This window comes from Antedon mediterranea, chromosome 5, assembly GCF_964355755.1.
Source record: "Antedon mediterranea chromosome 5, ecAntMedi1.1, whole genome shotgun sequence".
In the NCBI taxonomy this organism is placed as follows: Eukaryota; Metazoa; Echinodermata; class Crinoidea; order Comatulida; family Antedonidae; genus Antedon; species Antedon mediterranea.
Window position 1 is genome coordinate 19491965 of NC_092674.1, and position 26770 is coordinate 19518734.

The 26770-nt window shown below is 33.0% G+C and overlaps 3 protein-coding genes across 3 annotated transcripts; 1 reads left to right on the forward strand and 2 right to left on the reverse strand.

Annotated features, from left to right (window-relative positions):
* The first annotated feature begins 7754 nt into the window (after positions 1-7754).
* On the forward strand, positions 7755-14157 carry LOC140049075 (eukaryotic translation initiation factor 4E type 2-like). Its single transcript, XM_072093898.1, has 7 exons — positions 7755-7881; positions 9750-9831; positions 10811-10948; positions 11038-11142; positions 11282-11434; positions 12671-12807; positions 13654-14157. Exons 1-7 carry the CDS (start codon positions 7853-7855, stop codon positions 13694-13696), a joined length of 687 nt encoding a protein of 228 aa, XP_071949999.1. The 5' UTR covers positions 7755-7852; the 3' UTR covers positions 13697-14157.
* A 225-nt stretch (positions 14158-14382) lies between these two features.
* Positions 14383-19371, reverse strand: LOC140049074 (phospholipid scramblase 2-like). Its single transcript, XM_072093897.1, has 7 exons — positions 19108-19371; positions 17263-17337; positions 16965-17157; positions 16579-16690; positions 16227-16326; positions 15970-16028; positions 14383-15108 (listed from the first exon to the last, which is right to left on the reverse strand). Exons 1-7 carry the CDS (start codon positions 19274-19276, stop codon positions 15082-15084), a joined length of 735 nt encoding a protein of 244 aa, XP_071949998.1. The 5' UTR covers positions 19277-19371; the 3' UTR covers positions 14383-15081.
* Positions 19372-20800: 1429 nt separating this feature from the next.
* Positions 20801-26045, reverse strand: LOC140048719 (E3 ubiquitin-protein ligase TRIM71-like). The gene is made up of 2 exons (XM_072093492.1): positions 25982-26045; positions 20801-23729 (listed from the first exon to the last, which is right to left on the reverse strand). Exons 1-2 carry the CDS (start codon positions 26042-26044, stop codon positions 21948-21950), a joined length of 1845 nt encoding a protein of 614 aa, XP_071949593.1. The 5' UTR covers position 26045; the 3' UTR covers positions 20801-21947.
* Positions 26046-26770: the final 725 nt, after the last annotated feature.

Here is a 26770-nt window from a genome sequence, read left to right on the forward strand (position 1 = left end):
GACATTGCTGCGAATCAATGTGTTCGCAGTTGGTCAAAATCGTTTGATTGTCAGAACAACATAGGGTGCAATGGCAACAGAGCCTCGCTAAAGTTTGATTGTAACGGTGGCTTTACCTGTAGAATCAACACCATGTACCGTCCAGACTGTTTGATTCGATTCCTAATAGAAGAAAGTGGGAAACTACTGTTAGTAAAACCATCAAAGCAATGGGCAGATCCAATCGTTCAACGGGCTAAGTATAACTTAATGACATGGCTGTCTTATTTGCCAATGGCTAATTTTGTTACATTTGATTCTAATGATATCAATGATGTCATTCTATCAACACAATCAATTATTAATGATTACGTCACAAGTTATGATATTGCTGGCCTAACGACAATTTCATCCGATTTTCCACCAGCTAAATTTGTTCCACTTTCAGATAAAAACGCTGCTTGTCAAACAACAACACCTATCCAGGCTTACATCATAATCTTAGAACCTTTGTTGAACAGCGTTCACGTGTTTCTGGAAGCATTTAAACATGGTCAGAAATCGTCCGTAAAGGTTTTAAATCCAACTGTTAATTACAGAAAATTAATCGAACAACTTCAGCAAGATTGTGTTCAACAATACATTAATAAACAAACACAATCTTATTTTAATGACATTACCAGTCAGCTTGAACAACATTTTGGATCACTATCAAATTACTTTTCGTCTTTGGCCGATTACGATGGGCAGAAAGCAACAGCTGATATTGCGTATATTGATGGGAGACTTGAAACGTTTAAACTCCAAGTTAATAAACTAGTCCCTAAAGTAGAATCTTCCTTTTCTACAGTTTTAAAGTTAGCTATTGGAGCAAATACCGCCGAATTAGCACAAATAACCGTTCAAATTGGTGTTGCCCTTGCGTCTGCAAGCAATCCTATAGGAAAAATAATTGGCGATTCCAGTCTTCTTGATTTAATTGACATGCTCAACCAATTTGCTCAGGCAGCAGTGACTACGACTATTCTTGTGAGACTTAGTGAAAATGATTTTCCACAGCTTCAAAAACAAGCAGAAGACATTATGACAGGATTCCTTGCTAACGAGAAACATCTAGACAATGCCAAATCACTAATTGATGGTATAAGAGATGGTACGTCAAATATGGATGACATAGCAGTGGAGTTTCTTGAGAAATACAATGCATACGATCCACAAGTTTTAAAATCTGACCTAGCTTTATACGGAGAAAAATTTGAGACCGTTGCTGAAACATTATGTGAAGCTGCGTTTTCAGGAACTACTGCTGTTAGTGCTTTGGTTGAAGTAGGATTAGCTACCAGTGGAGATTGTTTTAAAATAAGCTCAATGATTGCTGAATTAATTACTGTTTATGAAGAGCTTTACGATTTCCAATTTGATCTAATGGACACCTTAGCTGACGCAGTCCGCGCCAATATAGCCCATGAAAAGGCAAATGAAATGAAATTGATATACACTAGTGGTGTTAGAGTTGATCAAGCCTTTTTACAGAGTAGTGCTGTCAACACTTACCTGGTTTCTGTTATGCATATTTGGAAAATTGTTATTGAATATTGTGATGTTTTAACATACACAAGTGGAGGTGCGGTGCCTACAAAGTGTAATACTGCTATCAAAAGCCCATCTAATGAAAATGTTATTCAAGTTCTTGGTTATGACCCTATTCCACTTTGTCACGTCAACAACGAAATTACAGATTTCCATGATATACCAACTAAACCTAGTGGAACTGGGGATAAAGCGTATATCGATCTCGATAAACTTTACAATCTTGAAGAAGTCACGTTCCAAATTCCAAATCATCAATGGCTTCAAACCCATGGCTGGGTAGGGTCTTCAGAAGGCGAGAAAGCTATCTATATAAGCAGATTTGAATTGTATCTACCTCCTATGTTGGGTACTTCTCATCACACAGTTGAAGTCACAGCAAAACCAAGTTTACCTAACTATTTGACAAACGGTGGAACTAAGTATATACTACCTGTTGATGGATTCAGCTGTAGATATAACGAAAACAGTCCCAACTGTTATGACGATTTTGTAAAGAATCCATATACTTTATGCAACACAAACCCGTTGATTCAGCTATGCGTTACCTCCTATGGTTATTTTGACAGAAAGGTTCAACCATCTATATACAATGAATGGAAAGTATCAGTCACATCTATGCCTAAGAATCAAGTTGCTCCAAAGCCCACTACTGATTTCAAGCTACAGGTTGGTATAACTATGTGCAGACTTGACTTAGCTAACAGACGACGTCGCCACGTACAAGTGCCTTTACCACAACAAGTTAGTTTGAATAGAAACCGAAGAGGTACCCAGCATTGTTGCAGCTCGAACCAATACTGGAATGGCGCAGCTTGTACTACTTGTCCTTCTGGTTCAAGTCAAAGACAGAATGGCTATTATTGTCAGTAAAGAGTGCATGACCCTGAAACCCTTCACAGAAACTAAATGTTGTGTAGTCGACTTCTTGTTGTCTGTCGTGTTTTTTCCATCTTTGTGGCCTTTTTTTTTATTTAAAAAAAAATTAACCCAAATGGTTTTTTATAATAATATTTCCTAGAATGGCATGACTTTTGTTTGATTCCTCGCTATTTGTAAAAGTTATTACCTTTCATTAATGTTTTATTTGTTTAATATTAAGTGTTTCATAACATGAGGCCTAATTGTTTAATAACATTAATTGTTTAAAAAATATTTGATATTGTTTATTTATAATTATAATAATTGTTAAAAAATATAATTAATATTTAATAAAAAAATTACTAATTTAATAATACATGTTTAATCATAATATTCATCCCTACTCAGGATTATTAAAACTCATATCAGCTGACAATCCTATTAAAAAGACAGGACACTTATGGGATACCAAATGTTAAGAAGAAAATATTTTTTCAATCGAATAACAACAATATAGCCCAAACAATTATATTAATGTCTAATCGTAATAATGTTGATACTTTCTCTGGTCTGACAGTTTTCATTGTTGAAAATTTAACTGCAAAATGTTCAATTCTTCTCAATTTATTGCGTCCAGATCAATTATTGTTAATTTTGGTATTGTTTTTGTTTTTCACCCGAAAACCTTTGTTAAAGTGACAATTTTGTTGGTTTTTCTTTGGTTTGTGTTCCTTGAATAGGGGTAACACTATTAGGGGGTATAATGATTTGGATCCCGAAGGTATCCACTTAATAGATGTTCAATTGTAATTGTTGATTGATTGTAATTTACTAAATAATTAATTCATTAAGTTTAAAATGTATCACTAATTTGATTTTATAATGTCTAAAATAGATACTGTAGATAGCACTTCTTATGGCCAATTATTATTGTGTTGTGTTCTATGCAATGTAATACTATAATCTGTTATATTGTTGCTTAACATGTTGGTTCTGTTCTGTAATATTGCATATCAATTGTATTTTGTAGAAAAAAAATCTAAATTGAACGTTTAAAAAAGGTGTTGCGTCCTCGTACGTGAGAAGTATGTTTAGGACAAGACCATCTTAGCCTACCAAACATCATTTTATAAGATGTGCCATTTACGATCGTATCCGCATGCATAAAGGTTTTGTTAAACTGTTGTTTCGGTTGATAATTCCAGTGAAGTTATTTGTCATTTCAGTCAAAATTTAGACCCTACGGTCTTATTTACTTCTCATTAACTATTTAACAGTTTTGTTTTGTTAACATAATGTCTCATTATAATACGTATCTTTCTAGCTTTAATTATCGTTAAATTAAGCTTTTCGAACATTTTTTATGCATTTTAAGATTAAAGGCATTATAAAAAAAATCATTGTTCTTGTTTACTTTTACGTAAAATAAATTTTATATTTACTTTGTACATTCACTCATCCCTAATTTATTTGCAACACTGTTATAGACACAGACATCAGTTTTACCGGTAAGGTTAATGATTGTTTGTAAGCATTTGCTCTGCACCAGTCGTCAACACGCATCGTCCGCGCTAATCGTCTGAACCAGTCGTCTGCACGAACCATTTAACTTACTTTAGGTAAAACTTACACTCGTTATTAAAATAGGCATTTGCGGAAAAACTGGAATTAGTCACAGAAAGGCATTTGGAAGATGACCTTTAATTTCAACACTTGAAAGTAACTATCCCAAATTTGTTTAAATGATATAAGTTCGTTACTATTATCAAATTTGCTTCAATTCAAAATAATTATTGATTCGAATTTGTATAGAATTAACTAAAGTACATTAAAAATAAGTAAGCCTATCAACTTTAACTTCCAAGCTACAAGGTGAATGTTACGAACCAAAAATTCCCTCTTTAAAATCAGATGTAGGCCTAGATCAGGTTTATACGACGAGAAAACAAACAAGTTATATAGGACACATCAAACAATACAAGTTGAATTAATGTATTCGCTTAATAATAATGGATTTTGTATACAAGGTTTCGTATTGCTGCAGCCTAGGCCTGTTAGTATTACCAATTATTGCAACATAGCCCTCACCTGTAGATTTATAGTAATAACTTTATTTGGATTGACGATTTTGCAACAGCGGCACATGACCAATCGGTTATGCATCCTTTGTAGGCCTAATATAATAATTTATTTCATAAAAAGAAATATCATATCTCGTGGCCTCGCGACCAAATTTCACGTAATTTGATAATAAACATAAAAAACACAGGAAAAAACCACTCAATATAAATCAATACAATCGATATTAACAAGGGTAAATATTTAAAAATTACAGAAAATACTTACATAGTTTTGTTAATGTTAGAGCGTAAGTCATACTTTTTAAAATGTGTAACCGTTATTATTTTAAACGCCTAAATAAATTCCTATTATTTGATTGGACGATTGTGGGTCACATGGCGTACAATAGTACGCACTATTAAACGATCGTTTAATAGTATTTTTGTATACGAAGTTTTGTATTGCTGCAGCCTATGCCTGTTAGTATTAGACTAGGCCTAGGCGTTTTAGCCTTGCTAGGCCTAGGATTGTTTGTTCGTTTGTTGACAGAATTAACACTACAGTAGGTGCATTTATAAAATCCATATAAATAATAATATTTAATATAATTATTAAAAACCAAAATGTTACTGTTTTAATTAATGTGAATCAATTGTAGGTATTTGATTCAAATGACAGGAATCTATTTAGATGTTATAAAACAAATAATGAATGTTTTATATTCGTGTATTGGTACAAATATAAATGGCATTTGGTGAATGAAGTTATATTTCATCATTAACCTCAATTATTTGTACCGTTATACACTCATAAACATTCATTAGTGGAACACGGGAATTTCCAGATTACCCTTTGGAGATTAAAGTCAAAAACAAATAAACACAGTATTTAATAGCATTCCAAAATTCTGTAAATCAATTAAAAGTAAAATAATTAAAAAGTAATATATTTACAAAACTTATCAAATAATTATAAAGAAGATTAAACTTTGGTTCAATAATAAAGTAGTATGAGTGGAAGAGTGTTAATTTTAAGTATAAATAAGAGATCAATAATTAAACAAATCATTAGGCCTAGAGATCAATTGGGCTCTTTAACAAACTCGTTGGCTCGGATAAAATTCAGACATTTATAATAATTAAAAAAGAAATGGATTAGATATTCGGATCCTTCATTACATAATGGAAATGTGTTATCATTGTCCTGTTGCTATTGAGAAGTAGAGCCTAATGTATTTGAGCGAGCCGTGAATTTCAATCTAGTCGTGGAAAGTTATTTACTTTAGATATTTTCCCAGGAAGTGCCCTGTACAATGGGAGGTTTTAATTACAGCTGCATCATATAAAAGTAGGCAGAATCATAATTGACTTGCACAATTTCCAGTTAAAAGTAATATCAGAACGTGACCCATTTCATTGACTGAGAATGTTTTTACTCAAATAAACACCCCACAACATATGCATAGAAACACAATTTGTATTATAACACATTTCTATTTGTAGTAGAACTCATTTTACTTCCATGATCTACAATATTGACCATGCATTTTTTACTGTATTTTATCACTTTTTAATATTAATTGTGTTGTATGTTTTCATATCTAAGGGAAAATTTATTTGATTATACATGTTACCATGACTCCCCCTGAAAACCTTCCCGATTAATAAACGCGCCTTCGAAACGCATCCCCTTCCCCCTATCATAGAATTTTTGTTTGGTTTTTGGGAAAAAAAATGTTTATAAATAGTGTATATACCATTACATAAAATACAATATTATTGTATTTAATAGAACACATTTCTATTGCAGTAGAATTAATTTGAAAAAAAAATCGGGAAAAGAAGCGTAAAAAAGAGTAAAACTTTCACTTTTGATTTAAATACATTGTTTCAGCGCCGTGCTAAATTACTTTTTATTAGAGGTCACCATTAGAGTTGCGAAATGAATTGCCTATTTTCACCTGAAAAATAAACGCATTCTTGTCCCTGGATGTAACATGATATTGACGCGTGTATAGTATACATACTCGGCTCGAACGATTCGTACAAAGGACACCGCCATACAACCGCGCAGGTCTACCTATTGTTTATATCGCTGGCATGCAGTCAGCATTAATAATAATATTGTAGGCCTACTGTGGTAACTGTGTAGGCCCTACTGTCTGTAGTGTACATTATAGCAACCGATTTTTTTTCTAGGCCACCCACCCAACTGTATCAATACCTATTTATATATTTAATTTCTTCAACAAATTGATGTAAATAAATATTGAGCCATAATAAGCATTAAATTTGCGCTTTTTTTCGGGGCTTCCCCTAGATGGACGTTCGCATTGAACTTGAACGCAATCAAAACTAAATACTGAGTGAATGAAATCGGCAACAAAATGTTATATCGTCCTGTATTAGTCACGTGTGTTTATTGGAGGGAAAAAGTATGATCGTTTTGCTCATTGGTAGCATGCTGCATTATTATGAGAATGTCTTTTCCTGCAAATTAGAGGTGCCATTTATCATAAATTTTATGTGCGAGAGTACCATTTCTTCCGGCCATCTGGGGCGTCATTTAACAAAGTTCTCTTTCACCACCACAGGTCCTGTCGACGGCCTTGGAAAAGCACCTTTTCCGCCATGTACGTGCAAACGCTGACTTGCACGAAACGCCCTGTTGTGACGCTTTACTCAAAATAAGCCTATAGGGAAAATGTCACTCTTTAATTAACTAGTACCTCAGTTTTCATATTTAAAATATCAATTTTTAATACATTTATTTAACGTGAGAGTGCCATTTCCGACCATCTAGAGGTTTTACATTTTCAAAATCGCCTCACCTCAGCCCCAACCATGGTGGGGCTGAGTTGGTGTCGACACTCTACAGTTGCGCCCCCCCCCCCCTTTCACAAAATCCTGGATCCGCCCCTGTTTAATTATAAAGCTAATTGAAGATGTGCATATTTTATTAACTAAAAATGAGTACAAAAATATATACATTTAAAATTATTATTATTTATAAATATACTTTGGTTTATTATAAATTTAATTATAGTTTATTAATGAATTATTTAGTATCAAATGAAACCTATACAATATACTACCTTGTACATATCTAGGGGTATTTATTTGATTTGAAGTTACCATATTACATCAAAAAATAATAAGCGCCGCTCTCGAATAAACGCTTCTTCCCCACGTCACGTCCAACAACAACGAACAAAACCAAAGAAGTTCTTTTATAGAGGGCGTATTTAAATTTTACGTTGATAACATAGAAGTACGACGAACACGTTTAGAAAGTAATTCAATCATTTTAAGTGCAATTTTATAATTTTTGTATATTTTTAGTCTAAAATAACCTTGGCAATATGAGTAAAACACAAAACAGATTCGATACGTAAGTAAATTATCTTTATATTCAACTTAATGATGTAGAGTGGGGCTAGCTAGCTAGGCCCTACTACTAGCCTAGCTAGAGGCCCTCTAGCCTAGTAGTAGTAGTGACTTGTAAGGCGCTCCGCTAGCTAGAGAGAGTGAGTGTACTATTGAATGTACTATTCTATCCCTACTAGGCTAGGCCTACCACTGTAGGCCTAACTTAACTAGCCCAAGCATAGGTCCATTCCGTGAGTGATAGAAAGGTGGTGGGCAGGCCTAGGTTTAACAAAGTGGAACCGAAATTGGAGGCGCTAAAATAATATTTTTTTCCCTAACTAGCCGGCTCTAGAAAGATTGATTAAGCTACCTTTTGTCTTTTGACTTTTTGAGGCTAGGCCTAGGCTATTCTGTGTGTGTTTAGCCTAAACTTTAGGCCTAGGTAGGCTAATTTCACTACAACCATGTGTATGTGAATTTGGTGTAATGGTTATGTAACCGGCCTTTCGACTAATATTAGAACAGCAACACCAAAAACAAACGGTGAATTTGAAAAGAAATAGTTTTTTTTTTAAAACCTGTTAGGATTTCGGCACTGGAACTCAACTGCACATTGTAACAGATTCTGACAGACACTATAACACTGAATTAATCAAGCGTTCGGTCCTCTAAACCTAGTAGGCAATGGTGGGTAAAGATGATGATGGATAAAGACGATGATGAATAAAAGACAATTTTTGAATTAAAACAATTTTTTTTTAATCGATTGCGAATTGAACCTTCAAAACCACTAACCCCACTAAGCCAGCCAACCAGTCGGAAAAATTGGTGTTAAACTTTGTACAAGAGGTTATAAAAATGTGCATGTATGAGCAATTTTCAATTGCGTTGATTCTGCCGGAATCCTAACCACTTTGTCTTTTAAAACTACTCGTATCAAAAAACCTGTTTTTTAAAACTACTCGTTTAAAAAAACCTGTACATTAAAAATTCAATTTCAGTTTACTTGTTACTTTAAGACTGCTCGCTGGTTTCCTATCTTTTAACACTAGCAAGTCTGAAAATAATACTAAAAAGTGGTCCAGAATTAGGGCCGCAGTCCTTGGCGGAAGTAAACAATGAAATTATGTGTAGAAATAAGTGACACAATTATTAAACATTGTTTTAAAGTTATTATAAATATTCTAAACTATAGTATCAATCTACCTCTTCTTATCGACAAATACAACATATACCGTTTTAACAACTATTCTCTTGCCCTCCCTGACCCTTTCAACCACTCCCCACCTCCTAGTACATTACAACATACCACAATCCAAAAACACTGTATAACTACAAACATACTATACAATACATGCATACCCAATCCCGAAATATTCCTTACCCACCCACAAAACAAAACCACTATAAAAAAGTTGTTTTTTTTACAATCTAGTATCTATGCATATTACAAAATATATACAAAATACCTCAATACATGAACATACCTGCATATCCCCACACAACCTACTTAAAATGAAAAAAACATATTTTGAAATAAATTAACTTGACACACTTGTATTATTTTTTCTTTAATTTGGAAACAATTCATTTGTCCTACAGTGAAATTATACAGGGTCACAGTGCATATCACCTGATATCAGATGATAGGCCTAGTGAGTAAAAAGTTATTAATTTAGGCCTTCATAACTGGTGGCTGTGTTTCAATTGTCGACTGGCCATTTCTACTATCACAATGTCAGATAAACAAATGTTTTAAAATAAAATGTAAACCTCAATCACTAAACCTTTATAATTAAAAACAATTTTGAATTGAAGTGTCCCATCATCTTTATCTGGAATCTAGCCTAATACCCCAGTCATGCCTGTGTTTCACTTCATTTTTTTAAGACTCGATGATGAAAATAATGGAGAAGAAAATGAAAATACCAAAGATAAAAAAGAGGATCAGGTGAAAAAGCAACAAAGTCTTGTAAGTAACTAATATTTAATATCATTAATCAGTACTGTATATTCTGATATACCTACTACTTTTTTATTTTATAAATGTACAATTAAAAAAAAAGATAATTCTCAAAATAATGGTTTACGTAAACAAACTATATATTTTTTAAACTGGTATATTATTTTTTACATTTATTACACATTGAAATCTCATTTGGATTTACAATTGTCACCAAAAGCATTAAACTACTATTTATTTTCTGTATAATGTTGGTTGCATATGATTAAATAAAAGTTAAAATTGTCACCAAAAGCATTAAACTACTATTTATTCTCTGTATAATGTTGGTTGGATATGATTAAATAAAAGTTAAAACGCAAGATAATGAATCTAATCAATAGAAAAGAGAACATAAATCATGGTTTTTATAATAAAAATATGATTATTAGTCATGACACTGCAATGCACAAGAAATGAGTCCAAATACACATTTACTAGAATGCAGCATAAACCAAAGATTAATACATCTTATAAAGTAATCATCTTAACAAACACCTATATGGTCATTCCATGTCAAAAATCATCCAAAAAAGCTTCAAATTTGGTTTTTGGGTCAATTTGAAAAACAAACCCAACATTTTAAATTTATGCTTACATCACAAAAACAAATTAAAGTTATATTATTTTTTGTTTGATAACTCATTTTACAGTTTGCATACAGTACTTGAAAATTTTGTTAGTATTTCTGTACAATACATACAAAATGTAATGTAAAACACCTATTACTATGTATTTCAAAACATCATTTATTGATCATCAATTGTTACTCTGAAGTTGTATGACCATAGAATTCTCTGAATTCTTCAGTTTCAAAATATTTGTAATTCAGGTCCTTTTGCAAAACATTTTAATTGAAACTGTTTTCACAAATACAACCTAAACCTATGAAGTTCCAATAACAAAAATGAACAGAGATGAAAGAGTTCTCCAAAATATTTTGTTATAGACGAAACCAAAGATAAATGCAGGTGACCATAAACTCCAGTTTGTTTATACTTTGTGGTTCTCAAGACGAAGTCCTGGCAACAAAGCATCCTCTTCAAATTATGAAGATAATATAAAAATGGTGGCATCATTTGCATCAGTAAGTACTGCAATTTAAATGTCTTTGTATTGTAATTACTGTTAAAACAGTTAAAGTATAAATTTAATAATAATTTTATAATTTTTCAGGTTGAACAGTTCTGGTCATTTTACAGTTTTTTAACTCGACCTTGTGATCTTACTAGTAGTAGTGACTACCACCTCTTCAAGCAAGGAATAAAACCGATGTGGGAGGTACAAATACTATAATATAGGCCTACATTATGACTGAAATAATATCTTTTTTTTTTATCTTTAAAGCACAATTTTCACATAAAGAATGAAAAGCACTCACCGTTTTTTAATAATACTATTAACACTTTCTTTGCCATAGGATGATGCAAATAAAACGGGGGGCAAATGGATTGTTCGATTACGGAAAGGTCTTGCCTCAAGACTGTGGGAAAACCTTATTCTGGCAATGCTGGGTGAACAGTTCATGGTTGGTGATGAAATCTGTGGAGCAGTTGTGTCAATACGATTTGCGGTTTGTTAAAGTTATTTCCTGCTGAATATAAACTTACAGTATTTTAAACACTCAAATTTGTTACCATTTCTTTCTCAGACAATTGAGCAATAGTAAAACTAAACTGCAATGAATGTGTACATGCTGTATGCAAAAAGCTAGCTATTTCTTACTTCAGCCACACCATGAATCATATCTATATGCAGTCATGTCTAAGTTTTAATCCTAAGAACTCATCTGAGCCTGGTCTGTGTGCTTAAATTGGATGGCTCAGAAATGCTTTGTCTTAAGAAAGAAAAGGCAACATTTATCATTGCGTGCACAAATTATTTTACAAAATGATGAACTGATGTTTTTCTTACAATTGATATTATGTCACGATACACCAATCAAAATCAATCAGAAATCTAGGTGTAGTATTTAATTGTCAGCACAGAATGATGAGGTTTAATCTCTCAACCATCCATATTGAGAAATGGAGTCGAGGGTCAGATGTCATACTTCTGTTCATTTTTTTTGTTGAAAATGTTTCATTAGAGCAAATAGAAATATGTGCATTCTGAATACAGGTGTTAATAAACTGTCTAGGATTAATGGTTTTCAAGATATGGGAAGACTGTAATCTCACCCCCTTATTTGCATATTTCATTTAACTGTACTACTAATTTGCATTTAGAGATGTGTGTATCTGAGTCATTAGAGCACAAAAAGTCTCTACGGACATTTTAGTCACATGTATGCAAACATTAAGAAATGGGGTTGTGACTTCCGGCCATTTTTTCGTAAAATGTTTCATTAAAACAAATATAAATTCTGAAATAATCAGTGAAAAAATCAACTTTCTCTGACTAATAGTTTTTGAGATATGGTAACCTGTAATTTTACCATAATTTGCATATTCAAGCTAATTTCACTCTAATTTGCATTATTCAAGCTAAAAAATCTCTGTTTGCAATTGGTGTCACTTTAGGCTGTTTTTTTTAGATATATTGCCAAGAAAACAGAATATAAATAATATGTGATAGTATACACATATTATAAGCATGATGTAGAATGTTTGAATATGATTATTATTTTATTATTATGCATCCGTATATGTTTTATGTTTATGCTTAGGACTACAAAGACCAGCCACTTTGGCTTCTGTGTATCTTAACCCATAAACTATATATCTACATATCTTTATTATCAATGTAATTATTGTATTTATTGTATTGAGTGTTTACCATTAAATTTTATGTAATATTTTTTTTGTAGGAGGACATAATATCTATTTGGAATAGAACAGCAAGTGATCGAACCATAACAGCACGAATACGAGACACATTAAAACGAGTCCTAAATCTTCCTTTAAGTACCATAATGGAATACAAAGCTCATACAGACAGCATCAAGTTAGTACAGTAAACTCTCTAGATTTTTATTTCAGTATATTTCCCTTCTCTTTTAATTAGTCAAAATGTTTTGAGTTCAGTGTTCCCTGGGAATTTGAAGGATGACATTACACGCTGTTTATCACATTGACAATTGAATACCTGAATTTCGGCCGTGTATGCTAGACATGGTCTTGGCGTTTGAAATGAGGGGGCTGACAGTCGGCCTATGTAGCCGAGTAATTTCCAAAAAACCAGTTGCCAAAATTGGATCAGTTAAACAGACATTTCAAAATTTTACCCGATTCTTCTGACGAAAACAAAGCTCAACTCTATCTCCAGCTCTCCCATGATTTTTACCCTCACAAACATGGGAGAATGAAGATTGAATGGTTAGCCTCTAGAGATTCGGCAATATGATTTTGCGATGCACCTGTGACGTCACAGCAATTTACGGCGACTACTGTACGGCGAGCGTGTGCGGCAATATCCTTAATTTCGCGATGGTTCTGAAATCATATGTACATCCCTAATACGTTGTTAAAATATGGTCCTCGGTCAAGATGCCCTTTAAGTTAAATATATTTTGTATACGAGTGGGATATTGCGTCATTGATGCACTCTGTACAGTATAGTTATACTAACATGCATGATAGTTCTGTATCTTCAATATAGGCCAAAATTAAAATACCACACCCTATATTGCTCTATGCATTATTTTACCATCGAATAATAACATCAAAACTGATTTGCATCTATTACATCAGACCTTTAATTAATTACAATATATATCTATTAATCCAATTCAAATTCTCAGTCCATTTTGAAGTGTTTTGTCATTACTATTATTACTATTTTTACTTGCAGAGATCAATCAAGTTTCAGAAACACAGATGTGTTTATGAGGTGATCATGGGAATATTATGATGGCAGATCATACAACAATGTAGTAAAACCATGGACCTATAAAGTAAGTTCCATGGTTAAGCTATTTAGATACATTGGTTATCTACTATTCCTTTCTATATAAAGCATTGCAATTGATAAAAGCCATGGAATGAAATATAAATGTTCCAGTGTAAAGAATCAGAGTATTAAACAGTATTTAGAATTTTATTGAACGTTTTTAAATATACAGTAGTGCTTGGTACTTTAATATTCCATGTAAACTACCTTTCTTTTTAATCCTGCAGTGGGTGTCTTATACCTTCATTTAAAAATAGGTAATTTAAGGACCATGTACAGTGTATCCCCTTTTTTTTTTTACAGTACTTAATTATAGATGAATAACAGTTATTCTCACTATTATATTTACATAATATTGGTATTATTAATCTATTGTTTTCATTCTTTTGTGAACCAACCAATTTTTTGTATAATAATGTTCTAGCAGGTCTTTTGCCAAAATGCTGCCAACTATTATGTATATTTTTCAAATAATATTCAGTTATATTAATTACACAATAAACATATGAAGACTGAAAACTGTTTTTATTTCTTATAGTCTGTCTGTCATTTTATAATAACATATATTATGCTACATACAGATCATATCGTTGTTGGACAATACAATTCACCTTCTTCCTCCCCCCCCCCCCCCCCCTTTAAAAAATGTAAACGATTTTATATGATCAAAGGGAAAGAACAAGTAATCTCAATACAAGAATATTAATTAATACCATAATTCATCGTCCTGGTGACATCTTGTATATATTGTGCGAGCAATTATGTGAAGAAATGATACACACTAACCCTTTAGATCCATGATTTTATATTAATAAATTGTTTTATTTAATAACTACCAACTGAGTCAAAAGCATGTGTGTATTACTACGACTAAAACAACTAATTACTTATTTTTGTATATTTATGAAACTATACTAAGTTTGCGGTACACCACGTATGTTAGTTCTAAAAAGAACTGTTGAGTTTCTCAATGTTTCGAACAATATGCTTTGATCGTCCTCAGGAGTGTACATTTTCTCACTCCTGAGGACAATTAAAGCATATTGTTCGAAACGTCGAGAAACCCAACAGATCTTTTCAGAACATACGTAACTAACATTTGATTTCGCCATGCAAATCTTCAAACAATATATAATATACTAGCAGATATAACATGTATAATTGATATTTTAAATTGTTTGTTTTCTAAAAGCATTACTTCTTATGTACAGTATAATGGTAGACCTAGGCATGCTCTCGATAATCCTGTCCTGTAGTCCATCACCAATATCCTATCCTGTAGTCCATCACCAATATCCTGTCCTGTAGTCCATCACCAATATCCTATCCTCATGTCATCTCAAAGAACATAAAATCCTAAAAATAAAAATTACTGGAAAAATTACGGTCATAATAACAATTTTATTAACATTTTTTGGTTGGTCACTATCAAAACTATGATATTGTAAGTTGGCCTTAAAGATGTAGAGTATTGTCTTTAAAAAACATAAACAATGAAGATTAATAAGATCTTTGAACTTTAAAAACTTTGAATATGCCATTTTGAAATTTTAATATAATTAACTTCAGTAGAGGAAAAAAGCACGAAAAAAAAGTTTTCACTTTCCTCTCAGATAGGTGGTTAATCCTCTGAGACCGGGGGGAGGGGGGTTTTTTTGTGAGCCATGATGAGCTGGGTTCTTTAAAGTGAACACAAACTATGTAGGCCTACACTGGATCCTTATCACCACCAGAACTAGGGCGAGTTGGCCTCGAACCCATGCCGAAATTATTGCCTCTTTAGGTTCGGTAAACGTCGTCCCTGCCTTAACCTCTCCGCCATAAAATTGCCAATTCCCAACGCATGCGCAAAATCAATTAATATTTATTTATTATTTATTTTATTTTATGTCTTTAGGCACTGTGGCCAAGGATTACCAATAGTGAATTAATCACTGTCCTATCAGATAGGTGGTAATCCCCCTGATACAGAGGCTATTGTGTGAACCAGTTCACCGGGGTAACCCCCTACTCTTTTTCGAATAATGAACTGGGTTCTTTAAAGTACACACAGGTTATAACTGTGTACACTGGACCTACGGTTTATAGTCCTTATCCGAGAAGACTTGTTCCACCACCAGAACTAGGAGCGAGTCGGCCTCGAACCCTTGCATTGTATGTCTTAGATCGTCGCAAATCGAAAAGGCATTAAGACGGTGACGGTAAAGCTGTACATACCATGAGGAATCCTGCTCCAATAAGTAACGTCTTTTCTATGACGTCGAGACTCGATGGAACTATAAAACAAAAATTAATGGAAACAAATGAAAATTGGTAGTCAGCTACACTATTGTCAACAACATCACTAGGATGATTCGGATTCGTGTAGCAAATTCGAGATTACAGCTTAAATATAATACTGTATTCTACAATTTATATAATTATATCTACACAATAAATCAAAATGCATGACTGACTGTTCGTTAGGTATTTACAATTTATTACAAACTGTTCGTGATCTACATTCAGTGTGTCTTTTTTGCCTCTCCATTGTTTTCTTATAGTTCCTTCGTTCTCAGTTCCCAAAGCAATCACCTTCATAAACAACAAAACAAAACCTTATTGTATAGGTAGATATGACCTCAATTAATGTGAACTGTTCTATCGATACAAGAACAGTAGAAAAAGTAGTTTGTCATAGTAATGTATACCTATTTTCTTATAATATCGATGAATTACAGAAAAATACGGTAGTAGTTCTTTCTAGGGATATGGGACTTCGTTGTTTGCGGGAGATGTAAACCATAAATTGATTAGTTTCACTATCCAATCCGTTGTGTACGGTACCTTAAATTCCATATCACGAAAACATCGACAGGGACAACAAGACGTGACAATCTCCAACACTGGCTTTCCTTCAGCCGATTCCACAATAACCTTTGCGCCAAATATTTTCCACCTATTGCAACGTAAACAGAAATAAGTTTTTTCTTCACGAACTCAGATTATATTTATATTATATAAAGATGATAATGATGTTGATATTCATGATGTTCCTTATCTAGATTTTAATACTGATCATAACATTGTATATCATGATGTTCGTTATATTGATGTTGATTATTCGAAAATACTCTAATTAAGAATAATAATCTAAGTAATGTTAATGCGGTCATGATGTTGTTGGTTATGTCAAGCAGAAAAAGTCTACAGTCGTTACAAATTAATCTTACTTTTGTTTAACGTAACCAAGAACTTCACCGTCTGGCGTCTGGACCATAAGGCGCATCATACAACAAGGGCAGCAGCATCCATCACAACGAACCGGTCGTACGAACCGCGCTATCTCCTGACCACTCTTGTTTTGCAAATACATATTAAATGACCGCGCTGGTCCGCAAACACATCTGCAGCAACATGATGTTTCTATCGTAAAGTTAAAACTAAAATTGTTATACAGCTTCGCGTCAGATTGGATTTAAATGACTTTTAAATAGGCCGACTTCTTTATCATTAATAATAAAACATTACCTTCTGTGGCAAAGAATATTTGTTTTTTTGTGTCATTCATGATTCTGTATTCATTGTCCTGGTTACACCCGGAGCCTAAAACAAAACAATTGTCATTAATATTACGATAACAAAAATACTGCTTGTTTGTGATTAGTTTAAATTCTATTTTTAGATTTAAAATAAAATGTCGTACGAGAGTTGGGGTTTCGGTGCAATTGAGACCCGTGCCATTTATTGTCCTTTTTTTCGAAAATTAAGCCAAACATTTAAAATATTGATTGGTTCTTATGAAATAAAACATTCGAAACTGTAATCTACACGACGGTATGTAAGAGTTATGTATGTTTTCATAGTGTTGCTTATACAGTAGGCCACGGTTCATTATTTGTTTTGGACACGTTGAAGTGGACCATGATGCAAAAGTGAGGTTTCAATAAAATTACATATATATACTTTCTACTTAATGATGACAGTTATAATCTTTATTTATTTGCATCAATTTGAAATCAAACTTCCTCTTATGATGAAAACTACTTGTTGATTATGTTTAGATAGTTTGTTTTCTACAATGATGTTACTTGCTACATTATCAAACCCCTTTAAAGAAACAACCCTATGTATTAACGTGTTACAGACGCTATTTGTATATACTGTACGTATACCATTGTCCTAAAAATAATAGTTATTTTATACTACTTGTGCAGAAAACATTCGATATATAATAAAAAAAAGCTTTCGTTTCCGGCAAACAGCCAAATAGGCCCTACTTCATACTACGACACACTGAAGGCCATCTATCAACCCCAATTTACTTACTGTGCCCATTCTAATATTAGCAACCTATTGTAGTCACCGTCTTTGCTTCTATTTGATTACGTGTTACGGTTTGTTTACTATCAATATGGTTGAATGGAATTGAATGAAATGTTTTCGTATCGTAGGTAAAGGAATGCCAGTATACCGATAATCCTCCATGAATGTCAGACCAAATACATAGGCCTACTTAAATGCCCATGAGAAAATTTATAACGTCAATTTCGAAACTTGATATGCATATTATTGTTTTTAAATTTGCGCCATACATGCTTAAGATAAAATATCATTCGCTTCTAATAATATCTATGATTATATACACCCTGTATCACAATTTGTGAACGTATTAACTATTGATGATTCTACTATATTACAGTGCCTACCATTCAAGGTGTGTAAGGAGACTTGGATGGGTTTCATCCCCTTTTTTCCCCTATGCCTTGCTGGCACTCGCGTATAACGCTTTTGTTTGTATTTAAGTGTTCTTCCTGTTTGTGGTATCGAAATAAATACATTTATAAATAAATGTATAATTTTATTTTAAAGATGAATTGTCTCCACAAAATTAAAATTAAATAAATCAAACCTTGAATAGGCCATTTTGCAGTTTTACAAAAATAATGATTTTCCACTTTTCCACAAATAGACAAATCTAACCAAAAAACCCATTGTCTGACATATCCAATGTTTGGTCAAATTGAATAACTATTATGTGACATTAATATGATATATTATAAAAATTGCTTTAATTAATTTTTTTTTCAGGGGAACGATATCTTTAAAGCTTTAAATAAATACTGTAGGCCTAGTATTTTAAAACTTAAAAACCAAAATTGTTATAAGGAAATAATCCACTTAAAGATTTAGTGGTCATAAATTACGGAATAAAACAATTTGAACTGCAAAATTTCTCTAAAAATAATGTAGGCCTACAAACACTAATGAAGATTGAAAAATAACAATAATAATGAATGAATAACAGCAATTTATGATTAATGACATGATTAATATTGACAACATAATAATTGTAATCATTTAAGCTCAACTTACCAATAGTGTCTATTGTTTGACGTATAATCACCATATTCACATCTGAAAGTACCATTAGTTCTGATGGTATCCCCTCCTTGGTTCTTTCAACAGGCGATCTGACCCATGTTAGTTCGAAAGACGATGCAGTTTTTGAACGTGGTTGCTTGGTAACAGGACGAGAAGTCATATTTGTTGCTTTTTTGAGAAATGGTATTTAATTTGAAATTATCAAATTGAACATTATGTGAAGCATTTTAGCTGTTCCGTCTTATCTTTGCTATCTCCTTGTCTTTGTGATAAGAATCAGCAACTTGAGGGTGCTATACACATCATCATGTTCTTTTTCTTTACCATACCAAGGTCGCGGTAGTATTCGTAATATCGGCGACATTATACAAATAATTGATGTTTATGAATGTAATAGTACATATAATGGCATGAGGTAAATGATGAAAGGTTATATATCAATGAGGCGAAGCCGAGTTGATATATAGCCTTTCACCATTCACCAAGTGCTATTACTTGTACCATTAGGCTACACGAATATAAAAGAAAAACATTCATTATTTGTTTTATATAACATTTACATAGATTCCTGTCATTTGAAACAAATAAAAGGTAGGGACTAGCCAAGGCCTACATTTGATTCACATTGATTAAAACAGTAACAGTTGGTTTTTAATAATATTATATTAAATATATGGATTTTATCAACACACCTACTGTAGTAGTAGACCTTTTAATCCTAGGCCTAGCAAGGCTAAAAAGCCTAAGCCTAGCCTAATACTAACAAAAAGCCTAGGCCTAGCCCTAGGCTAGTGTAATATAGTGTTGTGTTGTTGAGGTACTGACTTGTAATGAAGACTCTACTCGCTTGACTGTCGTAACACATATATTGTTTATTCAGTATAATACTTGATACGATAATAATGATACAGCTAACTAACTGACTAAGGAACAGAGGATACAGTGATGCTGTCGGTGAGGTGTGAAGTGTGTAGGTCTGCTTCTGAAGAAGTGGCTGTGAGGTGTGTGCTCCGTGAGGTGGCTGTAAGGTGTGTGTTCCGTGAGGTGGCTGTAAGGTGTGTCTTGGTCCTAAGTTGGTCCAGGGGTGTTTGAGTAGAAGTGATTAACTGTATAATAAGGTATTTCAATGATGGATAACACTGTCAAATCTGTACTTAAATAGTGTCAATCTCTCCTGGTTTAACGATGGGAAAAGTTACAAAATTAAGCTAAGTGTTTTCTTTAGGGATTCTATTATAAAAAATGGTCATTAAAACATCTGGACAAACTCTCCTCTGGACTTTCTGGGCCAAGTTCGTGAACTTATTTGAATTCTGATACAAAGGTTGATTTCTTAATTATAAAAGTATATCATTATATTACACTAGCTAGGCTGAGGCAGCAATACCATACGAAACTTCGACAGGCAACTGGAACTCATCTAGGCTAATTATGTTTTTCCAACGATTCCACGTCTTGTAGAGATGTTTCCATTAATTAATCAAAATCTTACAAACGATCTAAAGCTAATTTAAATGCCTTTTGATCTAAATTAGTACATATATATCTCTTTAAAATTATACTTCCATCGCGAAACCAGTTATAACATTCATTCGAGGCAAAAGTACAACTAGGTGGCGCTGTTGTATTTCAAAAGCAATAGTAAAAAAAAAAGTTTTATATTTTTTTTTTTCGTACACAAAAAAGTACTATTAAACGATTGTTTTATAGTGCGTACTATTGCACGCCATGTGACCCACAATCGTCCAATCAAATGACAGGAATTTATTTAGGTGTTATATAACAATAAATATTGGACGGTTTGAAGTTTAGATCTGTAGCTAGCTAAATGTATATCTATCAATTTAATATTCATACATTTCTATTTGAATATACACTACTTCAATAAATGCCGTTTCATACAAAATAATAAATGGAAACAATAACTAAACTATTGATACACATAGGTATATGTTTATATACATGATATAATTCATAGACTTGATTTACTTTCAACATCATTATTTATTCTCCTACTAGTGCCACATTCAGTTTGTTTTGTTTCGGATATTGACACAATGTTTAAAAAAAAATCAACATTACACTGTGAATAAGATTCCATAATCACATTAACCCTAAAGCTAGCTAAAATCAGAGGTTTTTGTTTTGTTCTTGTATATAGACTATAAACTTGTGGTTTATTTACTCAATTTATTCCTTCATCATTGTTATTAGTATTTGTAGTTGCTGCTGAAACCATACTACAGAATCTTATTTATTTTAGTTTATGTAACCGCTGCATCGGTTTTATATCAATATATGTAACTCGGTTACATGATATTAAATGTTTTTGAAGATTAACGAAATTCTTCAAAACCACTTTAATGAATGGAAAAATTCCACAGATTACAGTAAAATATAAATAATACTAAATTATTAATACTAATTATAATAATACTAATTAATAAAATTCTGGTTGTAAATATAAAATTGTTTAATGACATAGCATACTATGTTTTGCCACAGTTTTGGTAACGTTTTCTAGGAATTCACTCGTTGGTTTCAAAACCTGGTATATGTACCATTTAAAATTCGCACGGTACGGACAACATAGTGGGTGCAAATTTCATTAAAAAAATGAAGGTACGAGGTTTTGATCTATACTCTATAGTAGGTAAGTACTAAAAGCATTGAATAATTACAGTAATTTTTGGACCAGTTACATCAATTTCATTATTAACTGTGTACAACCTGGCAATATAATAATACATTTTTTACAAAGCTCATTTACCACTACAAATCACTATACAAATAATGTACACAAAATGGCATGTCTTTTGCAATATACATCTTTATTTAATAAGGTTTTTCCATCGAAAAATGCTGGACTTAGATTGTTTCAATGTTCCATTCATTGCTCCAACTCCCTGTTCATAAACTGCTGCAAGTTTTTTTTCATCTTTTTCTTTCACGTCAAGTCCGAGGCTATCGATTGTCATATAAACATCTGATCCACGTCTACTTCCTCTACGAGTTCCAACATAACACTCTATATCAAATCTATCAACATCTTGTGAATGGTTTTTAGGCACCATAGAATTGACTGTGTTTGACCTTTGACGGTGTGGAAGTTTGATACTATTCATTGTGATATATCCACCACCACTATTAGGCCGCTGTATTGGTGGTCGAGGTGAACTAGGTACTGGTGGTGGTGGAGGATCTCTTCTAGGAACATAGTCTGGTTCTTCATTTGGAGGAGCATATTTTGAATCTTCAACTGGATCATCCATAGTGAATGTGTAAGGTGACTTCTTGATTGGCTTTCCCTGGATATTAATGCTCATTGTGTATTTTCCTTTAACACTTGGAATGAAATGTGTAACGTAAGAACCTGTGTTTAAATCTTCTAATCGTGGTTTGAAAATCTGACAATTTGGATCTTTTATTTCAATGCTGAATGAGTCGCCACCCTGCTTACATGGCTGTTGGTTTTTCGTATAAGCATCGATAACAATATCTAATCCAGATCCCTTTTCTCGAATTCTAAATGTTGTTTCTGAAGCCACGGTTTTAGTTTCCTTAGACCTGACTTCACCCAACTTGTCTACTGCCATCGGAATCTTGTTGAACATTTCATCAACGCGTTTGAACTGCAATGGGCCGTTTATATCTGTGAATTCTCCAAATCCAAATGAAATTGTACCATTTACGTCAGGTTTTTCTCTTAATCTGGTTGAAATATAGTCTTTTGATCTTGTTTTCAGACTCTCGGCTATTCCCATAATATCACGGTCATTGCTGAACATACTGGTTGCGCTCAGAACCTGTGTCATTGGTATTATATCATTGAGTTCGGCTTCAGTGTTTTCCTCTTCTGCATTCAGTTTTGTTGATTTTTCATGAGTAATTTTGGAAACTTCACTCAACAATGTTTTTTTACGTATATCAAGACTTTCTTTGAGTTTATCAAAGAAAATATTGACATTTTGTGCTGTAGCCTTCGAAGACTCATATAGACGTTCTTTTTCAAGTCTAACATGTTCCATTCTTCTTTGCAAAATTCCTATACTTGTTTCCGCGTCTTGAACCTTTTCACGAATACGCCGGCGAATTGCATCAGCTTCATCCTTTAAAGACACTAAATTGTGTCCTGAATGATCACATCTTGGACAACATGAAGCTAAACAATCATCACAAAATCTCATAACATCTTCGCCATGCTTCTGACAAGGCTTATCATCAGAGTATCTCACATACGGTAAGATATGATCGTCTCGTATGTTTTGCAATGATATAAACATCTTTACTCCATTTTTGTTAAAGTTGTTGTAAATATGAACACATTCATTGCAAAAAAACAAAGGCATATTCCGGCCTGTACACAAATGCGTTGCTTGATTCCCATCGGAACAATTTTGACATTCTTTTACTTTTCTTTGATGAATTTGTTGCTTAATGTTTTCAAATTGTTCAATGTTCTGGAGAAAGTTGATGCTTGGCAGATCGTTGATTGTTGAATCGCTTTGAATGTAAGACGATGCTTTACATATTGGACATCTTGGGTTGTCGGAAATTATCTTTGTAATGCATTCACCACAAAACGCATGAAGGCATTTAAGAAATGTTGGCAACTGAAAATAAAAAAGGTAATGTTGGTATAAAATACTATTATAACTTTCAGTAACAATTCAACAAATATAAACAGCAAATAATAATATAAACAACAATAGACTAATATAAATCACTCGGAGGTAATAGTACAATCTCTGTCATAAAGTTAATAGGGTCTACTGATAATATGAAAAAGAAAAGGAACCACAGCGCGGATCATAATTATGGTCCATTGTTTCTTGACGGAGAATGTCTATAAAAAGAATTTTTTATTAACAGTGCATAATTCTGTTTTAAAATTGGATAAAATAGCTATAAAAAATAAAACTATCCTATTAAAATTAAATATCGTACCATGCATTAAGAAAACAGACATGAATACAAAACATCAAAACATGCACTTATTAAATATCTTAAAATACTGGGGTACCAAATTTCAACAAGGAACCAAAACAAGGCCCATTGAATAAGGAAAAAAGGCTAATGGTGCCTATTAATTATATCAACCATGGTGGGAACTGATGACGACCTAAGTCTGCTGGTTTTACAATGAGATAATTCGAGAAATCGGTTGACTCTGAGAGACCGAGCTGGCTTATGAAGAGGGGGAAGTATTTCTTCAAACAGCTCGAATTTTAATAAGCCTTCCCCGAAAGACAACACCAGATTGTTTCTTCTCTCTACAAGAGTAGGTAATCCAGTGACAGACAATGTATGCTCATAGTTCAAATAGTTGTTCCCTAGCATGATTCGTAATGTTCTCTTTTGTACCTTTTCAATAGACTTCGACATATACAGGGGCAGCATATTCTAATAAAGGTCTTATATAAGCAATATAAACAGTCAACAAATCATTAATTAAGTTTACAGCTTTCTTTAAAATGCACAAGAAAAATAAACGTCTAGAGGCTCTAGACACAATATTATTAGTGTTAAGTTCCCATTTCAGGTCATTTTGAATGATAACACCAAGAAGCGTCATGTGATTGTCAACCAAGATATGGCATTTAGAGGGTTTGGGTATCATATTATTGGATGAACACCAAACACTCAGACCATCTAACAGGAATTTCATGGAAGGCAAATCACCTTTGCGAACGACCTCCCCAAAGGTGAGGTCATCCACATATTTCCATCTTCTTCCACAATAAACAAAAAAATCGTTAATAAGTACTAGGCCAAGCAGTGTCCTCTGTGGGACACTACAAGTCAGTGACTTGGAAGATGACAAAATCCCAGCAAACTTGGTGTTGAGATAACGACAAGTGATGGGAATTATGGACGACCTCACACCCAGCTCAATCAACTTCCTAATAATAACATTATGACCAACACGATCAAAAGCCTATTAGTAAAGTCAATGGCACATAGATTCACATAACATTTACCCTTCTCAACATCAATAAGACTAACTAGTGAGTTGAGGAAGCCTTTTTCCTACCACCAAATTGACGAGAATCTAATTTACCCTTCCCTTAATATCTTCCAGAATCCACTTAACAATAAAATATTCAAATACCCTGGCAAGAATATAGGTAAGGGAAATAGGTCTAAGGTCAGGGACAGAACTAGCATTCATCGTTTTAGGAATGGGAACTGCAGTAGCCCTTTTCCAAAGGTCGGGGAAAACACCATCTTTTAATGCATGATTGAAGATATCAAGTTCTGGAGCAAAATCTCTATATAATTTAATTGGGGGTTTATCTGGATGGCCAGCTTTGTTAGGCTTAAGATTACAAAGGGTTTTTAGGACCTGACCGGCATAGATTAAAGGTGGTGGCCCAGAGGCTGAGAGATAAGCAGGCAAATCATTTAAATATAGGTGCTGTGGCCGTCAGCCGCAAGATCGTAGGCCTGCTAGAATCGGCTAATAAGACTAGTAGATAAGATGATCAACGTTTGTTACATTTTGGGTATATAACTAGTTACATGGTATTTCCTTTGCCATGTTCTTAAACCTGGTTATAACAATTTCCTTCTAATGAGCAACCTAATGTAATTGAAATTGAGTTATTTTCAGCTTAGGAATGGTAGAATTGATTGCAATTGAGGCCAATTTACCCGACTCTATTTTTGCGGGATTCAGGTGTTTTATTTCAATTTCAACTATTCAGTAATACATGAAAACATACTATACGCAAATTCCTTAATAAAATAATTAATTCATTTACATTCTTTAACACCGAATTTAAAAAAAAACATAACTAAATCAATAATAAGAGAACATATCACTGTAAACAAGTATGAACATAAGCAATGCTCGTACAATTACCTTGTCTTTACTGTTCTTTAACGCAACACGACATTGTCCGCACTGAAGTATTTCCGCCTTCATTCGAAGTCCTTGCATTTTTACCTTCTATATAGTCCTACCCTATGTTTTACTTAATGTAACGTATAACAAACTATGCGTTAACGCTATTCTTCAAAAAATTATAGCTTCCTCGAGTGTATGTGCAACTTATTACCTTTTTAAAAGTACAAATATCAACTGTGTATTTTATCTGGTTATAAAATCTATGTTAGTAGTTGAGTTTCAGAATTGTATTTGTTTGTATCGTGAAATTACAATAGTTATTCAAGTAAACTACGCCTGATTGACTAAATTTAAAATGGTTTAGTATAAAGTAAATACCACACAACTGCTAAGGAGGAAGTATATACAATACGTACTTTCTGTTAACGTATTTGCCTAGCGGTATCCATTGAAAATTAATGATGCTATATTTTATGACTAGACTTTTAAATCACATGGCCGTTAATCTTTAACATAAAGCAACATTCATTATTAGAAGCGGCACTATATATCTGCCTGACCGAAGAGCCATATATGTCAGAGGGAGAAAATTAAAAGAGTTCTCATAACTAGCGTCAGTGAAAAACAAAACAACAGCTCATCTCTGGGTCCACAGCATTGAAACTAAATATGATGTTATTAGGTAAATTACCCTAACGAAATATATTTCCAGGGAGTAGATGAAAGAATCCCTTTAATTTGAAACAGGGGTTGGATCATATCCAAGAAATTAATTGAGTCATGTGATTTGTCAATTTTACACTC